The sequence below is a fragment of the Setaria italica genome, chromosome II (assembly GCF_000263155.2).
Source record: "Setaria italica strain Yugu1 chromosome II, Setaria_italica_v2.0, whole genome shotgun sequence".
Lineage (NCBI taxonomy): Eukaryota > Viridiplantae > Streptophyta > Magnoliopsida > Poales > Poaceae > Setaria > Setaria italica.
This window is the reverse complement of record NC_028451.1, coordinates 37426831-37451176: the sequence shown is the minus strand read 5'-3', so window position 1 is coordinate 37451176 and position 24346 is coordinate 37426831. Positions and strand designations below refer to the sequence as shown.

At 52.0% G+C, this 24346-nt stretch overlaps 4 protein-coding genes across 4 annotated transcripts; 2 read left to right on the top strand and 2 right to left on the bottom strand.

Moving 5' to 3' along the window:
- Positions 1–1737: 1737 nt before the first annotated feature.
- On the top strand, positions 1738–3781 carry LOC101767126 (UDP-glycosyltransferase 74F2). Its single transcript, XM_004957311.4, has 2 exons — positions 1738–2460; positions 2811–3781. The coding sequence occupies exons 1-2, from the start codon at positions 1798–1800 to the stop codon at positions 3534–3536; spliced, it is 1389 nt and encodes a 462-aa protein (XP_004957368.1). The 5' UTR covers positions 1738–1797; the 3' UTR covers positions 3537–3781.
- Positions 3782–6450: 2669 nt separating this feature from the next.
- On the bottom strand, positions 6451–8607 carry LOC101766716 (UDP-glycosyltransferase 74F2). Its single transcript, XM_004957310.3, has 2 exons — positions 7730–8607; positions 6451–7255 (listed from the first exon to the last, which is right to left on the bottom strand). The coding sequence occupies exons 1-2, from the start codon at positions 8426–8428 to the stop codon at positions 6518–6520; spliced, it is 1437 nt and encodes a 478-aa protein (XP_004957367.1). The 5' UTR covers positions 8429–8607; the 3' UTR covers positions 6451–6517.
- A 4061-nt stretch (positions 8608–12668) lies between these two features.
- LOC101766306 (acyl-coenzyme A thioesterase 9, mitochondrial) lies at positions 12669–15872 on the top strand. Its single transcript, XM_004957309.3, has 5 exons — positions 12669–13329; positions 14167–14344; positions 14480–14967; positions 15191–15319; positions 15448–15872. Exons 1-5 carry the CDS (start codon positions 12724–12726, stop codon positions 15589–15591), a joined length of 1545 nt encoding a protein of 514 aa, XP_004957366.1. The 5' UTR covers positions 12669–12723; the 3' UTR covers positions 15592–15872.
- Positions 15873–16102: 230 nt separating this feature from the next.
- On the bottom strand, positions 16103–19786 carry LOC101765891 (formin-like protein 15). The gene is made up of 4 exons (XM_004957308.4): positions 18388–19786; positions 18074–18273; positions 17707–17951; positions 16103–17318 (listed from the first exon to the last, which is right to left on the bottom strand). Exons 1-4 carry the CDS (start codon positions 19461–19463, stop codon positions 16518–16520), a joined length of 2322 nt encoding a protein of 773 aa, XP_004957365.1. The 5' UTR covers positions 19464–19786; the 3' UTR covers positions 16103–16517.
- Between the last annotated feature and the right edge of the window lie 4560 nt (positions 19787–24346).

The window sequence follows — 24346 nt, the reverse complement described above, 5'->3', positions numbered from 1 at the left end:
AAGGATGGGCGTACCCTGCTCGGACTAGTCAAGTATGTTTATGGAAAACTACTTAGGCCTTACCGAGTAGAACTCTGTAATAGTACCCGATTAGGACTCAGACTTGTAACCCTGCCCTCCCGTGTATATAAGGGCGGGCAGGGACCCCTCTCAACAACAACTCCAGTTCATCAAATACAAACCAACACACAGGACGTAGGGTATTACGCGATCTAGCGGCCTGAACCTGTATAAATCGTGTCCCTTGCATCACCATTGATTCCTTGATTCTCGACGATCCTTACCGCACAAAAGACCACCTAGGGTACCCCCTAGGCGGGTTGCCGGTCTAAAACACCGACACTCCCCCCACCATGCCTTAGATAAACCAGTAGTGCCTAACATGGCGTTAACCAGATCAGTTAACGTGTGGTTTTTTCTCTCAGCAATCCCGTTTGATTCGGGCCAATAGGGAGGCATCCTCTCATGAATAATACCATGTTCTTCACAAAATTCATCGAATATTTTAGGGAAATAATCACCACCACGATTTGACCTTAAACGCTTGATCTTTCTCTCAAGCTGATTCTCAACTTCTGCATTATAGATTTTAAAGTAGTCTAACGCTTCATCCTTAGTTTTCAACAAATAAACATAGCAAAATCTAGCCGCATCATCAATCAATATCATGAAGTATCTCTTTCCACCATTTGTCAACACACCATTCATCTCACAGAGATCAGAATGTATGAGTTCTAAAGGTGCCAAGTTTCTCTCCTCTCTTACGCTAATAAACCTAATTATTTATATGGACCAAGCGCATATATCTAACAAAATCGTTGTCAAGTCGAGCTGTAAGCCTGTAACAAAATATGCCTCTCCAACTGAAGAAGATGCTGGCTCTCGACCGATCGTCGGTTTATTAAAAGCAATGGCGCGCTCACCACATATGGGAGGAGTATATATCCTTCATCGGTTGCGTAAGCCATATATGTCAGCAGTGACACGTCAGCAACAGCATGCTATTGTGACACCATCTTATAATTTACGGCGAGTGGTTGGGTTCAAACTTAAAGTATCAGCTCGTGCAAAAAGCAGGCCGGGCATCAAAGTATATGTTGTGTCATTTTCACCCATAATGATGGAATCGAAGATTTTAGGAGATCATATATCTCGGAGAGTTGACAATGTCCGTGGTTCTCGGGATGGATGATGATGGGCTTTTGGGCTTTTTGGTTCTCGGGATGGAGTATAGGTGAAAGCCTTGCCCATCTTTGGCTGGCACAAACAGTGACGATGCCCTCAAACGTTCACCTTAATATAGGCATTATGGTCACTGGTGACCCTGATCTTATATTCTGGGGTGAAAACGACCTAATCTGCGTGATCAGACAGGCAATGACGGCGCTTAAAGAAGACGATGGCTACCTTCCAGCCACACGCTAAAACACATGTGATGGTGATTAACCATCGTAGTTTCCAGAACAGCCGAGCTGGCACTTATATGGGATTTAATTCAGCATAATTTTACTGATGGTTTACGTGTGCATACACAAAGAGTTGCATGTACAAGAAGTAATTAAGTTCCGGGTTGCGGCTACTTGCAGCTTAATTTTGCGGATATATATTTATAAAAAAAAGTTTGGCTCGTTTAATTGAAACATTCAGCTTAATTTCTGTACACAAAATGTTTTGCTGATGAAGCAAATTTTAATTGAAACATTGCGGCAACGCCTATATATATAGCCTGGACATGGATCTCTTTCTGTACACTAAACATCGGCCTAGGCAGTATTGTCATCAAGCTCACATATAGCCATGGTGAACTACTCCGATCACCGCATCCACATCCTCGTCCTGCCATACCCGTCCCAGGGCCACATCAACCCGCTCTTCCAATTCGCCAAGGTTCTCGCCGGCCACAGCAGCGTCCGGTGCACCCTCGCGGTGACCCGCTTCGTCGCCAGCTCGGCCAGGCCGGCGGCCACCGGCTCCGTCCACATCGCTGTCTTCTCCGACGGCTGCGACGACGTCGGCCCCGACGGTGTAGGAGGGCACCGCGGCCCCTACTTCGAGCGGCTCAACGCCGCCGGGCCCGGGTCCGTGGACCAGCTCCTCCGGTCGGAGTCGGAGCTGGGCCGGCCGGTGCACGGGGTGGTGTACGACGCGTTCCTGCCGTGGGCGCAGGGCGTGGCGAGGCGGCACGGCGCGGCGTGCGCCGCGTTCCTCACGCAGACGTGCGCCGTGGACGTGCTGTACACGCACCTGCGGGCTGGCAGGATCCCGCCGCCGCCGGTGCGGGAGGAATTGCCGCCGGAGCTGGACGGGCTGCCGTCCCAGCTCGAACTGACCGACCTGCCCACGTTCATGGTCGACAAGAACCTTCCCCCGGGACTCCTGGAGTTGCTGATGAACCAGTTCGTGGGGTTGGACACCGTGGACCACGTGCTTGTCAACTCGTTCTATGACTTGGAGCCACAGGTGAGCTCAGCTCATGTACATCCACGCATGAACATGACATGGCACTGATTGCATGCTACTCAATTCGTGTTACGTTTTAGTTTTGTTTTGTCTTAAGACAAACTTTTTAACTTGAACCAGATTTATAAAAAAATTAAAATCAATAATATCATGTAATGAATTATTAGAAGACACTTTGTGATCGATCCAATTAAACTAATTTGATGTAACAAGTGTTGGTGCATTTTTATATAAACTTAGTCGAAATTTAAATAGGTTGACTTAGGGCAAAACTAAAATATCTCTCGTTTATATATATATATATATGAGTAGTATTTAATTTTGACACTGCATCGTTGTCACATTCATAGGAAGCAGACTACTTGACTTCTGCATGGGGTGCCAAGACGGTCGGCCCAACCATGCCATCGGTGTACCTTGACAATCGCCTTCCAAATGATGCATCCTGTGGCATCCACCTCCACACCCCAAAGACGTTTGAAACCAAGGCGTGGCTTGACGCCCACCCCTCGCTGTCTGTTGTTTATGTCTCCTTCGGCAGCATAGCCTCCCTAAGCTCCAAACAGATGACTGAGGTAGCCGAAGGTCTCTACAACATTGACAAGCCCTTCTTATGGGTCGTCCGGGCTAAGGAGACTTCGAAGCTACCTGCAACCTTCGCTGATAAGGCAAAAGGGAGGGGTCTCATTGTGCCATGGTGCTCGCAGCTGGAGGTCCTAGCACACCCGTCCATTGGGTGTTTTGTGACACATTGTGGATGGAACTCGACATTAGAGGCAATCAGCTCTGGTGTGCCTATAGTGGCGATGCCGCATTGGTCGGACCAGCCAACGAATGCCAAGTACGTCCAAGATGTTTGGCGTGTTGGTGTACGGGTACCTCCAGATTCCCAAGGGGTGATGAGAAGAGAAGAGATCGAGGTGTGTGTTCGGCAGGTGATGGAAGGAGAACTGCGCGAGGAGTTCAAAATAAGAGCTTTGGAGTGGAGCAAGAAGGCAAAGAAAGCCATGAGTAAAGGTGGCAGCTCAGACATCAACATCTCAGATTTCCTCTCCAAGTTTGGGCACCACAAATAATCAATATTAAAGCCGCCCTATAATGCGACGTGTCACATGTATGTTTCCTTCAAAATGAAATGTGACTTTGTAACAACCTTGAGAGTTCAGAAATGCATTTATATATTCTGTATGTTGTATCATAAAAGTATGCTCTGAAATATGGAGACGTGGAGTTAGGGCCAATTTGTTTTCACTTTTGGATTCTAATGATTGTGGAATGTGGAAAGAGGCTGAAGCTGTAAAAGCTGAGACCGTTTGATTGACGCACTTCGTGTTGATGCTGTTTTCCTCAGTGCCTAAATTTCTCAGGTCTTCCTCATCAGGCACATTTTTTTTTCATTTCCTCGCACTTCTTCGCCAGCAACACAAGAAGAAGAACCATCCACTGAACTTTGATACAGCATCCTCCCAAGTTTGTGAGATTACCAGGTGGACCATGCCGAGCTTCCTCGCATGCCCCTGGGGTAAAAAATAGAAGGCAATATAGTTAAAGGTAACTTGGCTACAGAAACGGAATATTCCACCAAGCGTCGAATGCATCTATTGTTTCCATCCAAGTCCAGCTGCTCCATTGATGTATTATGTATAGCTAGAACCTGTAAAAGCCCTTCGGTGCATCCAATATTTTTTTTAAATTGCGCCCTTTAGTGTTTCTTTCCTGTCCTAGCAAAAGTACTTCTCGGCCATGTTCTTGTAGGTTTTGTTAAAAAATTTCAAGCAACGTGTTCTCAGCCTCTATTCCCTCTACACAAAATTTACTCATCACTATACTGTGGAAGGAATCCCTATTGGGTTTATCAAAAGCAGAGTCCTCCATCTATATTTTATTTTGCAGTAACAATTTTTATGATATATACTAATCCTTGCTTAGTGATATTATCAACTGCACAGGAGAAAAAAAGTATTGCACAATATGATTCCGTTTGCTAGTACAATGTTACTCGGTTTTATGTTTTGAGACGTAATTGTATATATGTTGGATAATTTGGCAATTGTGGTATTAACATCCAAATATAAAAGCATGAGTGCATGACTGAAAGAAAGACTAGCATGAAATTTTTGAACGTACTAGGCAGCATGACGTACCGAGGGTTTGCATATAAATACGGCATCACTAAGGGGGTGTTTGGGAGGGGAGGCTAAACTTTACCCCCTCCTTTTAGCCAGATTTTAGCACTTCTCATCCAAACACTAGGGCTAAAATGGAGGGGCTAAACTTTAGCCCCCATAATCCATTAGCTCCTCCAACGGGTGCTAAAATAGACTAAAGGAGCTAAAAGTGGTCCCCTTGTCCTAAATTCCACCACCTGCCCCCCTCTCTCTCCTCCCCGCACTCTCTCTCTCCACTCTCTCTCTCTCTCTCTCTCTCTCTCTCTCCCCGCACGCCATCTCCGCTCGGCCCCGCCACCCGTCTCGCCGGCTCCGCCGCCTCCGCCGCGACCCCGCTGCCCTCGGCGGAGGCGCGGGAGGACGAGGAGCTGGAGGTAGAGGCGGAGACCAAAAGGATCTCTTGCTGCTCCACGCCTTCCGCCGCTCTCTGCCAGTCTCTGCCGGCCTCGCGCTACCGGATCCGAGCCAAGGATCTTTCCACCGGCGCCCCCCTCCGCAAGCTTCAGATCGAGGTTCGCCAGAGCAGTCCGCCCCGCCACCGCCGCTGCAGCCAGATCTACGCTGCGCCGGCCATCCTCGACTCCGATTGGTGCCCGCCCAACTCCGGATCGGGCAGGGCGCCGGCGTGGCATGGGACAGGCGGGGGGAAGGAGCCGGTGGGGCACGTGCTGGTGGATGTCGGCACGGGGAGGGAGGAGACAGAGCGCTTTGTCGTCCCCGCCGAGCTGCTGTGCCGCCCGCCCATCGCCAAGCTGCTCCGCCGCGCCCCGCAGAAGTACGGCTACGCGCGCCAGGGCCCGCTGCGCATCCCCTGCCCTGCCGCCGCGTTTCGCTGCCTCCTCGGTGCGCTCGCCGGCGCCGCTGCTGCTGTCCGCTTGCGCCCCGCGGCCGCCCTCGCCAGCATGAAGCCCCTGCTGAACTCCGGTTGGGATCTGAGAGGAAAACGGTGGGAGGGGCAGCATAGCAGGGGCAAAAGGGATATTTTACAGAAGAGGTGCTAAACTTTAGCCCTGTTTCCAAACACCCAAGGTACTAAACTTTAGCCCTTTCATTTGAGAGGGTCCCTTCCTCCCAGAGCCTAATTAATGTAGATGCGGCATCGTTGATGACAAGTCACGGGATTTGGCGGCGTAGACAGCCTAACACCGCAACACCTGATTGGAGAGAAGATAAGTCATGATGAAGGGTTTGAGCAGTCGAATAGAGCACTTCCAAAATATCATATTCGTCCTCTCTCGCTGAAGATAATTGCAAAGGCTAAGGTTTAAAGAACTACCCTCCCGTTCATTGTGCACGCTAGCTAACGCTAGCTAGCGTTCGGCTGGTAAACTATGATGGTGGCGAAAAACCTAATTCTAATAGAATAATTACCTTAGAAATTCCCAAATCAAGAGGTCTCCCTGCATAATGTTAGCATCCTTTCCACGATGGAGGTCCACACTTATGCATAGATCCCTTCAAATCTGCATCCATTAGCTGATTAGCATACATGCATGACTATAGATAATATGATCTCACCAGCGCTAATGGGCCTTTTAAGACTTCTTAAGAATTATTACATGGGCTTGGCCCATGTGATGCAAATTTGCTACAAACTATATATATCTTGCAAACTATATATGATGCAAATTTCGGGATGTAGTGTGAAATGAGCTAGCGCTGTCAGGCGCCCGTTCTATCGGCCGTCGTAGTCAGTAATGAATTCTATCTGGATCAGGAAGTAGTCCGGTGGCTACTAGCTAGTGTCAGCCTCCTACGCTTTTGTCGTGCGCCGCGGTCATCGTCACGGCACAAAAGAGAAGTTTCCTACCTCGTGACTCCATATGGAAAAAGCTATACACTACCATATCAAATACACAGATCATTGTTCTCGCAAATAATTTCTCTGATCACTTGGAATTGGAGGAGTACTTGGCCACGAACTCTGCGATGTTCCTGTCCGAGCTGCCGCCCTCCCTGCTCGCCGCCCTGGCCTTCTCCATCCACGCGGCGGCGTTGCGCCTGTACTCGCCGCTCCTCTCGCCGCCCATCACCTCCTCGACGCCCCTGGCCACTTCGCCCCTCCGCACGAGCCCGTCGGCCGCGGCCGGCTGCACCCGCACGCCGGCGCGCCACGCGGACTCCACGTACCAGGCGTTCATGGGCTGGTCCGTCCACTGCGGCACGGCCACCATCGGCACGCCGGCCACCAGTGCCTCGACCGTCGAGTTCCACCCGCAGTGGGTCAGGAAGCACCCCACGGCGCGGTGCGCCAGTACCTCCAGCTGCGGGCACCACGACACCACCATCCCGCCGTGCCGGCCGCAGGCGTCCCCGAAGCCGGCGGGGAGCTTGTGGGACTCCGACGAGCGGACGGCCCAGAGGAACGGCCGGCCGGCGTCGAGGAGGCCGCTCGCGACCTCCCGCATCTCCAGCGGGTCGAGGTCGGACAGGCTGCCGAAGGAGGCGTACACCACGGAGCGCGGCGGGTGCGCGTCCAGCCAGGCGACGCACGGCGCGGCGGTCAGCTCGAAGAGGTGGAGGCCGTACTTGGTGTCGGACGGTAGGCGGTCGTCGCCGAGGTAGGACGCCGGCACCGTTGGCCCGATCGTCTTGGCGCGCCACGCCGACGCCATGTACTCCGCCTCCTGCAAGTGGCCATGTGCAGCCAGCGTCGTCAGTGCAAAACGCGACGTAGCGTCGACATGGCTGGCCCAGCCTCGTCGTCCAAGATATTTTTCCATGTTGCAAATAATCCAACAGCTCGAGATGTCAGGAAGGCCAACTTGACACATCTAGTCATCTAGTACGAATGGTGTCCAAGAACTTGGGATTCGTTAGGATAATATGGCTGCATGAAACCAACGGATTGAAACTTGATTGATATTTGATCATACGACTCCGACGATAAGATGCAAGTGTGGTGTGCAAGTGGACGGGAAGGAAATTTAAGATGATCCTGACGGATTTTATCGAAAATGTCGAGTACGTACCACACTACATCACTGAAAGATGCATCCGAAAACAATGGGTGTGTTTGGAATTTGGAAGCATCTACGACGGCAGTGTATATGATGTATGGCAGCAATAGGGACGAACAAGCATGCATGCAGCTCTCTCACCTCGGGCTCCAGCTCGTAGAACGAGTTGACGAGCACGTCGTCGGCTTCCTCCAGGCCCTGGAACTGGCGCATCACCAGCTCGAAGTAGGCCGGGTACGGGCCGGGCCCGACCCTGAGGAACCACGGCAGGCCCTCCGGCTCGAGCGCCGGCAGCCCTGGCAGGCGGACAATCCCATCCCCCTCCACCGGCACCGGCACGCCCACCCGGCGGCACCACACGTGGCCGTAGGTCACGTTGACGGCGCACGGTTGCGTGAAGAAGGCCGCGGCGGCGGCGCCGTGGCGCCGGGCCACGCCGCGGGCCCACGGCAGGAACGCGTCGTAGACCACCGCCCGGACGGGGCGTCCCCGCGCGGCCTCGTCCCGGAGGAGCTCCGCCAGCGTCCCCGACCCTGCGTCCTCGAGCCGGGACAGGTAGGCGGTCACGTCGCCGCACTCGCCGAACCCGCCGCGGTCGAAGCCGTCCGAGACGGCGGCGAGGCGGACCGCGCCCAGCGCGGCGGCGTCGGGCGCGCAGGTGGCGAGGATGAAGCGGGTGACGGCCAGCGTGGGGCGCAGGCCGTGGAGCGCCAGGCGCTTGGCGAACTGGAGCATCGGGTGGACGTGGCCCTGGCTCGGGTACGGCAGGAGGAGCACGTGGCTCCCGCCGCCGCCGCTGGGGGCCTTCGGCTCGTTCTCGCCGCTGGCATAGGAACACATGGCCGTGTCTTGCTAGCAAGCTAGTTGCGTTTGCGAAGTGGCTTCCTGTGTATGGTGTGTCCGAATAATGAAATGCCCCAGGGTCTAGCTATATACTAGCGGGCGCTTGGCATAGCAGTCCACACGGCACAACTCGCCACCTCAACAGTTTACCGTATAATTATCGAATATTTGATTAATTGTCGCCCTGTTTGGCATGGTCCAGACATACAGTTTCGGCTTCGCAGTGTTCATGGCTTCATGTTGTGGTGCTCACGTTAACAGTTTTTTTTTAATAATTCTCACGTTAAAGAGATCTGTAGCTCTCGCACGAGGGCGATTGGGGGCTCCCAAACCGCCGTACCACCAGGAACTCGTCCCAAACCCTAGCGGCGGCAGCGGCCGCCCCTCTCCCTCCTCCCTTTCCTTCTCTTCCCTCAGATTTAAGGTCATCGGTTTCTCATGGTAGCTATATCCGTCACCAGCGAGGATCATCTTTAGCCACCACATGATAAGTCCGACCTCTCATGGGCCGGATCACATGTTCCTGGTCGAGGGCGACGCCTCTCCCCCACCGCCAGTGGGCACTCGCCCCATCGTCGTCACCTCATGTCATGATCGTTCTTGTCACGGTCGTTGTTCCAGGTAGGGACGGCGAGCGGCGCTACAGCTGCCACTGCCGCCTCCATCCCCTTGGTCTTGTGGCCGCCCCGCCCTCCCTGTCAGTCGTTTGGCAGAGGCGGGTTCCGGTGGTCCGGCCGGCGGTCGATAATGGTGGCTGCCACACCAAGATGTGTAGCGTTGCTACCGTAGCCACTGCACTTGCTGCTTGCCCTGCGCTTGCTCCATTGGTCGCCAAGCTCGTCGATTTCGATCTTCATGTTGCACCACCAGCGATAATCAAGATGGAGGGTGGATCTTTGGGTCGCAGGTGAAAGTCTTGCCTTACTTCGGTCGGCGCTAACAATGGTGATGTCCTCGGACGCCGTTCACCTTGCTGGAGGCATTGTGATGATCTTGACCTTAAATCCTTGGGTGAAAACCTCGCTAGTCTGGTTGTCCGACATGCGACGACCGACGTTGCCGCTTAAGCTCATGTCTTTCCTCAAGGCGTTATCTTGAGGATACCTTCGTCATCCTGATTTTACCATCGGTTTAGGTACTTTGACTGGTTTCGGCGATTTGATACTCTTTGTTTGCAGGGTGTCTGCCGCTTGGTCGTGGCCATTCGGTGATGGTGGCTGGGAATGCATACTTTATTCTTTTTACGGAGCTAAGGTGTTCGCTTTCTTTTCTCATGCACGAAATCTCTAAACTTGCGTGGTTGATCCTTACTCGCCAAGATTGGACCTCTCGCTTGATGCTAGGTGGTCTTCAGGTTTAAATTCATTGTTGTTGTGTATGGTTGGTTATTCTTAAAATTTGTGTGTGTTTGCGTGTACATAGTCTCGAATACCTATACTGTGTTGGAATATTATTGTGTCCTACTTCCTCTATCCTAATTTATAGGTCGTGTTAGGTATTCTATGTGCACAGTTTTAGCTATGTATCTAAATAAATATTTATGCCTAAATATATAGTAAATATTATGAACCTAGAAAAGTTAAAATGATCTATAATTTGAAACAGAGAGAGTTAAAACGATCTATAATTTGAAACAGAGGAAGTATTTGTTTCGATGAAACATATGTTTAGGCACGTTTTTGAAAAAAAAAGGACGCCAACACTCAACAGTATCGGAAACCCGCAAGCCATGCTGGTTGCTAAATAGGCTACGAATATTGGATTCCACAAGCGTCCAGACAGATCATATTTATATTTTTGTACAGTATATAAGTTTAAACCGACGTGCATATATATGCTACGTTTTGCGACGTCCGTCCACTTGCCCACGACGAAACAAGACATGTCGCTCGGCGCACGCCGCCGCCGATTCACGTACACGTACGGCCGTCGATTGGTTGGCGGTGGCACCACCCTGCACTATGCGGTCGCGGCCGCTGTAGTGCTGGACTCCAAGGGTGCGTTTGGTTTGAGGGACGAAGTGGGACGGGATGGGACGATCCCACTTCGTCCCGTGTTTGGTTTGGAGACAGATGGGATGGGGACATCCCTATGAGGGAATATACCCTCCAGATGCGGGATGCCCCCATCCCACCAAAACGAGCGGACGGGGGCATCCCACTTCGCCCCCGTCACGCGTCGTCACGCGCCGTCCGTCCGCACCGGTGGAGGGGGCGAGGTTGGGCGGCGGGCGAGCCGCTGGCGGAGGGGCCGGCGCGGGCGAGCTCCGCCCCGGCCGGCGGACGAGCCGCTGGCGGAGGGGTCGGCGCGGGCGAGCTCCGCCCCGGCCGGCGGGCGCGAGATCCGCCACGGCCGGCACGGGCGAGCTCCGCCGCGGCCCCTGAGATCCGGCGGGCGGTGGCGTGGCCTGGGGCGAGCGGGGCGAGCGGCCGGCGGGGCAAGCGGGTCCAGCTGGTGGGGCGAGCGCCCCCGGTGCCGCGGCCGGTGCCCACGGCCAGCGGGGACCTCCGGCGGCGCGTCTTGGGGCGAGCTGGGACCTTCGGCGGCGCGGCCTGAGGCGAGCGGGGGCAGCAGGGAGCTCCGGCGGGGGCGGTAGGGAGCGCCGGCGGTGGCGAGCGGGGGCAGCACGGCTTGGGGCGGCAGGGAGTGCTGGCGGGGGCGGGAACTGGCTTGCCGGCGTCGGATGGGGAGATGGGTCTGGTTGGAGAAGATACGGGTGAGGAGAAATAAAAAAGAAAAGAAGATGACATGTGGGCCCATATATGACATGTGGGTTCCACTAAACACATGCAGCTAACGGTGTTACTCAAGTCATCCGTCCCTTGTTTTCAATCCATCGTACCAAACAAAAAACTGGGATGAATTCATCCCTCTCAACCAAACATCAGACGGGATGATCCCATCCCAAAAAATAGAGACGGCACCGTCCCATCCCATCTTAGGTCATGTTTAGTTACCCCCAAATTCCCAACTTTGGCACTATGCAAAAAGAAGATTTCCTATCACATCAAACTTGCGGTACATACATGGAGTACTAAATGTAGACGAAATCAAAAACTAATTGCACAGTTTTGTTGTACTTTGCGAGACGAATCTTTTGAGTCTAATTAGTCAATGTTTGGATAATAATTCACAAATACAAACGAAATGCTACAGTTGCGCATTTATGATAAAATCCCAACTTTAACACTCACAAATTAGAAACTAAACAAGGTCTTGTCTCCAAACCAAACGCACCCCAAGCGAAGCGAGGCGGCGGCGGTCGGCGTCGAAACGATTCCCTGCGATTTGGTTTTCCTCGCGGTTGCTTTCCGGCCGACGAGACAAATGCTCAGTCTGATGGTGATAGAAGATAAAATAATAATCGGGCCTCGCGTTGCTTTGGTTGAAGTCGATAACACGGAAGTGGCAGTGTGGCACCACTATCAGTAGTGCTGGCTGCACAGCTGCAGCGCTGCTGCTGCCGAACAGGCCGGTTGACTCCATGACTAGCTTGCTGCATCTATTGATTTTATTTCTGTTTGTCTTTTCTCTAGAAATACAAAACCGGTGTTTCGTTTTAACAGAAGCTCCGGATCCAGACTCAGGGAGTTTGGCGTTGCATATTTCTGGCACGTTCTGTGAAGACGGCATGCAGCTGCAGCTCTTCGAAGAAGGAACGCTGCCTGCCATTTTCTGGATCAGAAGTTTCTTTTCCCTGACGAAATGGTGTGAAAGTCATGAGCTTGTACCAATAAGCTACAGAACGAAGGTACCGTGCCCGATCACAACACAAGTCTTGCTTCCGTTTCGAAAATAATCTTCTTCCTTCAGGGGAGACTGTTTCTTTCTGACTCTGTAGTACTAGTATGTCACTGTGTCTTCAGGGGAGGCTGTTTGAGCGCTTTTTTTTTTTTTTTGAGAGAGAGAGAAGTTTGAGCGCTTCTTCCTTCCCAGCCCCAGACTCCCAGGGCTCCCAACCCACCGCCTGGGGGGCTGGCAACCCTGATGGGCCGTGCATTACACCCTTTCAACCTCTTTGTCTGACCGAACTCTCCCAAAAAGGAAGAAGCACCTAAATGGGCTACGTATTGGGCTTCTTGATCTTCTGGACCCATTTTATACGGCGCTTTCACCCACGACCGCGACCACCAGGCCAGCTACCAGCCCACCAACCGCCAACGATCTGATTCTGACCGCAGTCAATGCGATGCAGCGAGGAAGCTGTGGCCCACCTGCCCCTCTTCTACCCCAATCCACCCCTCCCACATGGCCGGAGCCGGAGGGATCCCCACATCCGCGGCCAAGTACCCATGACGACGCGGCTGACAGCGACGTCGCTGCTCTCCAGAACCCTCCGCCGCGGCGTCACCTCGCGAATCCCCCCGAGACCCTTCGCGCCCCTCGGCCTCGAACCATCCGCAGGGATCCCCCGTTCCCAGCCCAGGCCGTCCTACTCGACCGCCTCGGGAGATCCGGGCCAGGAGCCACCGCCGGCCATGGACTCCCCGATCAAGGTTGTTTCCCACCTAGGGGGCGGAGGCGGAGGACGGGGATCGGGAGAGGGGGGAGCGGCGGCGATCGACGCGGGGAAGTCGGCGCGGAGGCCGCTCAGCCTGTGGCCCGGGATGTACCACTCCCCGGTGACCAACGCGCTGTGGGAGGCGCGCTCCAGCATCTTCGAGCGGATGATGGACGCGGGGAACGGCGGCGCCGCCACGGACGCGGCCGACGCCGGGGAGCAGCGCGCGCCGACGGAGCTGCTCGTTAAGACGCCCGCGCAGAGCCGGACCAGCATCGTGTACAAGTTCGCCACCGACGACATCCTCCGGGAGCAGTACCGGGATCCATGGAACGAGGTGCGCATCGGGAAGCTGCTCGAGGACCTCGACGCCCTCGCCGGCACCATCGCCGTCAAGGTAATGCGATGTCCATTTCGATCTTATTTGATTCTATTATAGCCGCGACAACTATCCTGAAGTTTAGTTTGTTTTCCAATTTTCCACCGTGTCGTTAAAATTTCTGTGTCTTTACTTCACAAATTAGATGAATGGTTCCATTGCCTGGCTCTATTACTTGATCAAAATCTTGAAAATATATATGGATGTGGTGCAATCCCACAATTTCCCTGCAATTGCTATATTTTCTTTCTGAGATTGGTTGGATTGACACTGCAAAAATGGTAAAAGTATCAATCTTAACTATGAAAATGGAGCTGGTTACAGTTCATCGGCTGAACAACAGGATTAGCACCGTGTTATAACTTATATCCTTGGTGAGCTGCAGCGACAACTTTTGGAATCTATAATGTATTGGTGCTCATGGAATTATTAGTTTGATGGATATGATATTAGTGAATCTTGCAAACTGTTTTGTTACTATTTTAGTAGCTACCAAAACTATGAATGTGACTCCTGTGAATGCAGTCTTTGCACGTTAGTACCAGAAAAATATTTCATTGTATTAGGAAGTTGTGATAGTGAATCAATGTTGCCAGGAGTGGTAGTGGAAGCAGCTGATGATGCACTGTTGACACGCTCCATTTCCATAGCTAGCTCACTGATGCCGATTACTCAAGTTGTTAAGTTCCCTGTTGACATCTGTTTCAGACTTATAGTTGATTGAATATTCTACATACTGATAATTATGGGTGGAACATGTACAATTTTGTATTCCTTTTACTTTGTTTTGTTCATGTTTTTTGTAGCCTCTTTGACAATTTGTAGCCTCTTTGACAAAACTTGATTGATGTACAGCACTGTTCTGATGAAGATAGCACAACAAGACCCCTTTTGGTTGTGACAGCTTCTGTCGATAAAATGGAGCTAAAAAAGCCTATTCGTGTGGACACTGATTTAAAGATAGCTGGAGCTGTTACTTATGTTGGCCGCTCATCAATTGATATACAGATTGAAGTGACTCAGGTTGATCAAGGTATTATTGATTGAAAATTATGACTCAGTAGATGGTCGATCTAGATATTTTATTGATTGGGTTGAACAGTGATGTTTGATTGATTTTCTGTTCTTCTTTAACTGACTTATTCCAAACGTGGATACCTTGCAACAGATGGTGATAATGACTCCGATCCAATTGCATTGACTGCTAACTTCACATTTGTTGCACGTGATTCTAAGACTGGAAAATCTGCTCCAGTGAACCGCCTTTCACCTGAAACTGAAAGAGAGAAGCAATTATTTAGTGAGAGAGAAGCACGTGATAAGATGAGAAAAAGGAAGCGAGAAGAACAGAAGGGAGGGCTTGAAAATGGGATACATAAGCTTCGTGCTGAGGCTGAGAGGCTGAATGCGTTACTCGCAGAGGGTCGTGTTTTCTCTGATCTGCCTGCTTTAGCTGATAGAGATAGCATCTTGCTGAAGGATACCCGCCTGGAGAACTCTCTTGTCTGCCAGCCTCAGCAACGAAATTTGCATGGAAGGATATTCGGAGGTTTCTTGATGCACAGAGCATTTGAGCTTGCCTTCTCAACTGCGTATGCCTTTGTTGGACAGAGACCTTGTTTTCTTGAAGTTGATCATGTTGACTTCTTAAAACCAGTGAGTGTCTATATTATTTTTGGCAGTTCTCAGTTATTCAAATCTATCTGGTGTTAATTGGGTCATCGGTTCTGTTGTTAAAGAAGTGTTTTACCCTTTCTCATATGTGACTGCTATTAACCTCAAATTCTGCCAGAAAAAACTGATGCTTTGCATTGTCGTATATGTAATAAATTCCATTTAAAAATTGACTATATTTTCCTATTTTCTTGTTTTTACACAGGTGGATGTAGGAGACTTTCTTCGATTCAAATCATGTGTCTTGTATACTCAGCTTGACAATCCAGAGCAGCCCCTGGTCAACGTTGAAGTTGTTGCTCATGTAACAAGGCCTGAGCTCCGGAAAAGTGAGGTAATCCTAGAATCTGACTCAATTTACATGGAGTGGTGCTAGACTATTTGGCTTGCATCAGCTATACCCCAAATCCTCTAACCTCTCGAATGCTTGCTGTTTTGCTGACAATGTTATCCAACGAACAGGTCTCAAACACATTTCACTTCACCTTCACAGTTTGTAGCAACATGTTGAAAAACGGATTGAAGATTCGTAACGTTGTTCCCTCAACCGAAGAAGAGGCGCGGCGCATACTAGAGCGCATGGAAGCGGAGGGTTTATGTAACTAGTCCTTCAGAGCCACTTGTTTCAGACATTTGTTATTTGATAAGTTGATATCTTACTTGTACCTGCTAACGGGGGAATTGGCCACGATTTCAGCAGCAGCTATCAACAGATAAGTAACACGCCGGTAATAGAACGGCATAGCTGTAGCCTGTAGCTCCATCTCCGTGGCACCATTTGTGAATTTTGTTTTCTAAAGAGACCATACGTAGTGTATAATAACATACTCCTCGAGACTCAAAATGTTCTTTTGAGAAAGCACTACCTTCATGTTATTTTTTATTTATTATCTGCCCTCGAAACGGTACTGATGGCCGTTCCCATGCGTTCCTTTTTCCAACTGCCTTTTGCATCATCGCTTTGTCAAACGTTCTTGTCGGTAGAGCACTTTGTGATGATCAACTGGTTTTATGCATCTTTTGTGGTCAATTCAGCAAAGTGTGTTCATTTCCGCATGCAGTAAAGCTTAGTTGCTCAGAAAAGTATGAAGAGAAAACTAAACAATGTGATAAGATGTTAAAGGGTTAAGGATGAATCATGTCAGATATGGGACCCTCAAAAGCCGATTAAACATGTCCAATGCTTTTCAGCCAGCTGTGCCAAGAGCTAGCAGCGAGACAGTACTATCTACTTTTATCATGGGACTGAGCTTTATCATCAGTTCGTCAAAAAGCTCTCATCTAACAGTAATTACCAGCATGGAGAATCATGTACAATGCCACTTTCACCTTTGGTAGGCCATTGGCAGGGATGATGTTCATCATGCTGAATCATGCAGGACATATAGGCTTCACTCTACATTTTATCTTCTCCAGGTAGTACAAAATATTTAGTATGGTCCTACGTCTGAGCCTGCTCTGCTGTTCTTCTAGACAACAATATGCAGATTCTTGCTCAGACTGCTGGTGCTATCAATGCTGCATCCCAACGGCTAGGGCGATGACCTCGAGCTCTCCTCCGAGCTTGTGGATTGCACCGTGTTAAACCTCGGAGGAACTGGCGCGTTCTCCACCCGCCGCGACGAGCCACCGGACACCGCCCGCTCCCGCTCGTTCATCTTCCCGACGTCCTTGCAGACGTGATCGAGGGCAGCGAGGAAGTCGCGCACCACCATGAAGAGCCTCAGCGGGTGGCCTTCCTCCTTGGCCGAGTCGCCGTGGAAGAACTCGGTCGTCTCCCTGACCAGGGCGAGGGCGCGGCCCTCCTGTGCCTGCACCCCGGCGATCTCGGCCTCCGCCTTGCGGAGGAACTCGCCGATGGAGGCGCGGAACCGCTTGCAGCCGTCTTCGGAGCCGAGGTGCTGGTTTAGATGCAGGACCTCGCTGATCTTCCTGACGCCAGAGGAGAGCTTGGCGACGCAGCTGGCCAGTGCGTCGGAGTCCATTGCTGCCGCCTTCTTGACGCTGTTGAGCTCACCGCCGAGGCTGGCCACGATCTTCAGGCCTACCTTCTTGCATTGCAGATCATCTGCAAGGGCACTCGCCTGGTCAGTTGGTTGGCCAGTGGCTAGAATGTTGGCTCCTTCAGACTTGATGATTTCTTCGACCACAAAGTGGAGGAGCGTCGTCTTGCCATCAGCGCCCTTCACATCAACTAGCTTGAGGAGTGCATCGAGCTTGAAGGCGTGTGCGTTCCCACGGTTCGTGCCTGTGTTCATGCGGTTGCCAGTCTTCAGGACCGCGTCTAAGATCTTGTGGAACAGCCTGCTGCCCCTTAGTTCTTCACATGCTGCCTGGAATGACAATGAATATTAGCAATTTGTTCATAGTGCTTTCATTTTTAAAATGAACAGGGTAACAGGCTGAGTTTTGATCAGGCATCTCTTGTCATATGCGAATGAGAATTTGATTTTGGTGAGAAATTCCTAAGCAGATAATTTTGTCATCAAGTTGTTCATCTACCCATCAGGACAAACCATACTACCGTACCATGACTATATGGTGCAGGATAGCAGATGGTCTGAAAGAGTGCCTTACATAAATGAACAGCAGCCCTAAAATTTGATTCAGAACCATTGTTATGGGTTTATGGCACGTCTCATGTTTGTACTCTTATTTCATTCAAAGTTGTAAATGGAACTTGGCAGGACAAAATAGGAAATTATCTATATCTATCAGTACCTCAAGAGTCTTGAAGGAGGTCTTGAGGTAGTCAACCTCTGAATCGAAGTTGGTGATGTAGAGCATTGCTTCCACTCTCTTGAAAGCGAATGGTATCGCGAGCACTGCCTTGAGGAAGCTCTCGGCAGGGCCAAGCTTACACAGAGCATCCTCCCTGAATTCTTTCAGTTTGATCTCCTCCTCTCTAGTAGGCGCCATCTTCAGCAGCATCTCCAAGAGCTCAGTTCCAAGGCTCTCTGCTTGCCCTGCTTCCAACAATGGCAGGACAAGCAAATGCTCATGAAGCTGAATGATCATAAATAGCCCTATGGACTCTAATTTACAGAACGAGAGGTGTATTAGAACTATCGCATCTCAGTGTACTCACCATCCAAGAGAGCCTTGCACACTTCTTCTTTTGTTGCATTTAGCGCCCTTAGCATTATCGCGATGTTCTGCGATTTCTTCGGGTCGAGGACCTTGTTCTCCTGGCTGCACAAACTGGAATTTGGCCCCCTGACTCCACTCTTAGACGATCTCCTTGTTGAATTTGAGACAAACAATGTTTCGATCATCTCTTCGTTCACTCTATTTTCATACAAAGAGTTTAACACAGTAAGTATCAAGTTACAGAGGTAAAGTTATCATGGAAGCAACTCAAGTGCAAGCAATGGCAAATATGCAAGGACGACAGCGCCTCACCGGAAAGAGCTCGCCTTCAGCTGGTCCCACACCGTCGGCCGGCCAGAGCTCGCGCGCACCTTGTCCCAGTGCAACGGCTTCAGCTTCGGAAGAGCAGCCACGTCCGAGTCAGCGTCTTTCTCTGACGGCGCGCGCCCCGGAGATTCTTCCGGGTGAACCGCGCCCGCCGAGGCCCTGATCACCGTGGTCACAGGGCGCTCGGTGAGCCGCCGGGGCAGCCAGCCGCTGCCGTTGCCGGCCCGCGGCAGTGGCGGGGGCGGCGCCGGAGGAGCAGCTGTCGCTTGGGCGCCGCCGTTGTCTTTCACCGGTGGCATTGGCGGTGGCGGCGGGGGAGGTGGCGGCGGCGCCGCCGGTGGAGCACCTTCTGGCGCTCGCTTGACCCCTGTTGCTGAGTCAAGAACAGCTCTTGAACACGACGGCAAGTTCATCCGTGTCTGCTGGAACTGCCTCGGCAGAGGCGGCATCGGCCTGAGCTCCGGCGAGCTGGTGCTGGAGACGGTGGCCGTCGATCCCCGGGCGTGCTGGTCGGCGCCATCGTAGAGCACGGGGTTGGCCGGTGGAAGCGAGGAGGGCTTCGTGTACACCACAGGCTCCTCCTTGGGAGAGGGGCGACGACGGCGGCGCGCGAGGATGTACACGAGCGCGGCCGCGAGCACAGCCGCGGCGACGGCAGCGACGGCGACGACGACGGTGAGGAGGCGGTGGGAGGAGAGGACGGACCGGAGCGGCGCGGAGTGGGAGACGGGCAGCGCCGCCAGCGACGAGATGTTGGCCGGCGCCGTCGGGTGCGGCGACGAGGAGGAGGTGGAGGACGACGCGTCGCCCGCGCCGGCGTCGGCCGGGGTAGAAGCGGAGCCGACCTCCGGCGTCACCGCCGGAGCCGGGGGCGCCGCGGCGCCCGGCAAGAAGGGGAAGAACGGCGCGGGTGGCGGCGGCGGCAGCGCGGGCGTGCTCTCCAGAGGGAACAGCGGCTCGTGCAGCGCCCTCCTGCTCCGGTAGTAGTGGCGGTGTTGGTCGGCCTCGGAGGCGGCCGGAAGGAGGAGGAGGAGGTGCACGAGCAGCACCCGCGCCAGCATTGCCGTTGGCGTGCCCGGGAACGGCAACGGCCGGCGACCACTCCCTCGGTGAGCTCCCAACGAGCTCGGATAGAAGCGGTGAGCTACTGAGCTATGAGCCTTGCTCCTGCTAGCTGCTGCTAGCACACTAGCCGAGTGAGGTAGGAGAGGGAAGGAGGGAGGAGAGGAGAGAGAACGCGCTTGTGAACGCTGAGGCGACTGAACTGGACAGCTGTGACTGCGACCGCAGCGAGGGAAAGGAGGAGAGGGGGCCGGCGGGGCCACCACTCCATGGCAGGCATGCACTGCTTCCCATGCCTGGTGTACTGGCGTGGTGTGATGGGAATGTGTGCTTTGGATTCTTGCCGCCCTTTTTTCCCGTGTGAAATGGAAGGGGAGAAAGAAATGATGGGCTGCCCTGCATTGGCTCGGCTCGGTGCTGCCGCCCTTTCGAGCTGGGCGGCTGGCTCCCATGGGGGAGGGTGGCCGATGTAGGAGTAGCCAGCACCCAGCAGGAGACACTGTTTGTTTGGTGTTTGCTCGTCAGTCGCGGTGATCAACAGCTAGTATTTTGATCACTGAACTGAACAAGAACAAGCTCACAGTGATCAAAATCGCTGTCAGTCGGTTTTAAAACTCGATTTGAATATTTTTCAACTCATCGATATATCTTTTTAGGTGTAGAACAATTATAATGTCAGAACATCTTTTGTTTTAGTTCCTAATGTGAGAACATTTGGAAATAAGAATCTAATTTATTCGGTTTTTTAGTGTAGACATTGTTACAGGGTGACCAAGTGTCCAAGTGTTAGCCAAAACAAAAGTATAAAATCTGTGAGCGAGGCAGCAACCAAACAATACTAGCAGATTCCACCGCACAGGCACGGAGGCACCGCACGCAGACTCCATCATCGGACCTCAGTAAGCTGCTGGTGTAATATTCCTAAAAATTTGAAATATTAAATTGAGAGAGTTTGCAAAAATTTAAAAAAATTTGTTTGAATTGTGTGCTCATTTAAAAATGGAAGTCAAATTCTACTCTCATCTAGAATTCCCTAATAAATTAAATCTCAAATTAATTTCAAAACATGTGTGCTAGTTTGTTTTGGCTCTTTTTGGATTTTGTTGGATTTCAAATATGAGTGTGTTTGAATTTTGAATCCAATTCAAAATTCAAACTAAATATAAAAACAAAACCTAAACTAACCTATCTGTTGATCGGGCGGTGACTTCCACGTGCTAACACACGAAACCCGAGAGAATCTACTTCGCTCTTGTACGGGTTGCGCGTGGTGAACGCGGGCATGCTAGTCAATCTGACCTGCTGATTGACAAGGAAACGTGACGGCAAGGCAGCCGATACGAATAGATATGATCAGCTAGATCAGCCGATGTATGCGTAATCAATGCAGAGGAAACGCTGAGAACCTAACCTGAACAGTGCTATGCGAACAACACTTGAAACAAATCCGATTGGCTGTACGATAATATCTTGACAGAAGAACAGGATAAAAAGCCGATAGAAACTACTTCAAGCTGGATAATGATGATAAAAGCTAAAACGACAAGATGAACTTGCAGATCTAGCAGATATTGATAACTTGGTGAATAAATCTAGATGAAACCACAGCGATGCGCCCGGAAGTTAAAGCCTAGAAATTACTCGGTAAACACGGAACTCACAATCCAGCCGGAGATCAAGTTGATGCAGCCTCGCTAGCTTGGAAGAACTTGTTGAAGAAAAAGATAACTTTGACGAAGTCGTCGACTTGAAAGTAAATTGCGAGTAAAGTAGATTTGTATTGATGTGTGTACATGTCCTTTCTAGATCTCGCAGGGCCTCTATTTATATACTAAAATTCCAAACTCCTAGTCCTAGTCGATTACGACGAAATACAAGATTTATCTCTAAGAAACAAACTATTTAAATAAAATGACTCGTGCAAGAGTCGGATACGAGTTTAAACTTTATTAACTAACTCTATACTTACTACCTAGAAAGATCTTCAACCGAATCTCTGAAATCCACGATCGGATAGAATCTCCTTTCTTGTGTTGTCCAGGCCCTTTTGGCTCCATCGGCTGGGTCTCCATCGCCTTCCATCGGCTGAATCCCTCTGTTCCCATCGGCCGATCCCTTGTGACTTCATCGGCTGGACCACTGTGGCTCCATCAGTTGGGCTACTGTGACTCCATCGGCTGGACTGCTGTGACTCCATCAGCCGATTCCACCAGCCGTTGTTCCTTCGCCTTGTACCAGCACCTTCGCTACCTTTTGACGCCAATTTCGACACGTGTCAAAAAATGGTGTCAACACTATCTAACCTATCTAACCAAACTAGGCCGGCCCGCAACCAACTGGCCTGGCCCGATAACCCTCTCTCCCTCTTCCAGCCCAGCAAGCCGGCCCACCTTGGCCTGCCAGCCAGCTAGCCCACCAGGACGCCATCGCACACACCTTTCTCTCCCTCTCACCGACACACGGGGTCCACGTGTCAGCTTTTACCTCCTTCCTCCCACCAGCCACCTGCTCTGCTCGTGCCGCCACCGCCTCGCCTGCGCGCGTCCCCCACTCCGTGACAACACGAGGAGCACCCGCAGGCGCCTCCCCGCAGCCCTAGCCGCCCGTGACCCCTTCCGGAGTCTTCCGAGGCGGGGAAACCCACGCCTTGCCCCTGCCACTCCCGCCAGCCCGTGCCACCGTGGCCCCAAACCCTACTTGCGAGCCATTGAATGGCCGCCACGACACCCTCAGGCGCGCAGGCTGAGGATAGACAGCACCCCGTTGCCATAGCCCTAGCCAGTAGCCTCTCCTCGCCATTCCACCCCACCAGGGGCTTCTCCCCTTTCCGACGCCAACCAACTGAGAGAAGAGGAAGAGAAGGAGGGAGGATGAAGATGGGCCGCTGCCGCCGGGGCGCCACGCTGCCAAGGGAAGGAGCCGGAGCAGCCCGTCGCCGCCAAGCCGTCGAGGAACTACGAGTTGCCATTGTTATGCCGAGGAGATCCGCGAGCTCGTCGCCGTCTTCGTCAAGCCAGCTACCTTCTCCTTCTCTGCCCCACCGTGAGTGTCGCCGCCTCTCTTTTCCCCTCTCTGTTCTGGTCTTCGCCGCCGGCTTCTTGCACCACACATGGCTCCGCCGCACCATGACCGATGGCAAGCCGTGACGCTCTTGGCCGCGCGTGGTCTTGTGGTGTCACGGGATCGAGCCGCTGAGGCCGCCGGCTATTTCCACGGATGGCTAGCTGGCCCGACCGCATGGCCGCAGGGAAGACCCTGCTTGGCCAATGCGCGCGTGCGCACCCCGCGTCTGGTTCGCCGAGTAGCCTGTAATGCAACCCAACCTCGCCACGGCCAAAGGCCTCGCCTTTGGCAAGGCGGCTGCCTTGCCGCCCGCACCGTGCTTGCCTCGCCACTGCTGCCCCGCAGCCTCGCTGTGCCGCCGTGCCGCGACGTCGTGGGCACGATCACCGTGCGCCCGCCTCGCCGCCGCCCACTACCGCACTAGCCAATCAAGCGTGCGCTACACCTGCGGCCACACATGGGTAGCGGACAGGATCCGGCCGACACACCGGATCACGGCTAACCCTGTGCGGCCACATGGGCGTCACGTGGCAGTGCCACTTAGACTAGGATGACCACGTGGCTACAACATGGAGCCATGTGGCGCTGATGTGTCCAGGGCCGGGCCCACTCGTGGTGCCCACCAGCTGACCGGTGGGGCCCAGTTGACTGTTGATCGGGTCAACGTTGACCGTTGACTAGATCCACGCTAACGTCCGCCGAAACATGGCACCCTCCCATGCTGCCACGTGGTGCAACTAGAAGATTACACGTGTCACCCTAATTAATGAATTTCCTAAATTAATTAAATAATTAAATAAATCCTTTAGTTTTTAAAAATTTATAACTAATTCATTTAAACTTAAAAAATATGAAATCAGTTGCATTAAATTTGTAAAATTGAGTATGTGTTGTTTGTAGCTAGTTTGGTGTTATTTGGATCTTCTAAATTTAGCTTTCTTGGAGTTTTTGCTTAGATGTTTTGCCGATAAATTTATATTGCGTCGTATCTCGTTCTGTTCAGACTCGAGCTACGACCTGGAGGACTCTCAAGACCCCGACTACATCGAAGAGGACCTCAACGACAACGGACAAGGTGTCATATCACTCCCAATCATATAGATCCTTTGCATGCTTAGTTTCTAGTGCTTTATTATGATGCGTGGATGATGATCAATTGCATAGCCTATGTTTCTAGCCATGCCTTGATAATTGTTTAAACTTTTTTTCACCTACTTGTGGAGTAGCTACATACCCCTAGCTAGTCCACCTTACTTATATCCATATACATGCTTTTTGAGTTATGGATGGGCATATGCCATGGTTTTGGTGATAGGATTCCGTGTGCACTCTCACGTGCGTTTTGGGTGAGTGTGATCCCTTGACGTGTTGGAGCAAGCCGCGGTTGGTACTGAGAAGTGCCTTGCTAGGAGAGAGCATTCTAGTCTCTCTGCACCCCCTGTGCCTGTGGCGGGTACCTTGTTGACACTAAGGAGCAGGTAGCGTACTTGTATGTTGCAGGTGCTTCGGCACATACTTTGTGGAGTTGAGTGCTTGCTCTTGGCTCCTAAGGACTGAGTCAGTTTAACCATGTTTCTTTGGACTATTTACGTGCATACCGTAACACGGGTGGAGTTCGGTCCGAGACTAGTGGTGGATAGCGCTCAGCTTGTAGGTAGAATGGAGGATCAGAGTTCGAAGTCTTGATCTGCTCTGACCATACTGCACCTCGGCATGTGTAGGTTTCACAGCTTCGAGGTCTCTGACAGGTGACGGTGTGCCCTGCAGTCGAAGACACTACCAGGCTCGAGGAAATAGGAGAGTGCTAGCCACCTACTAG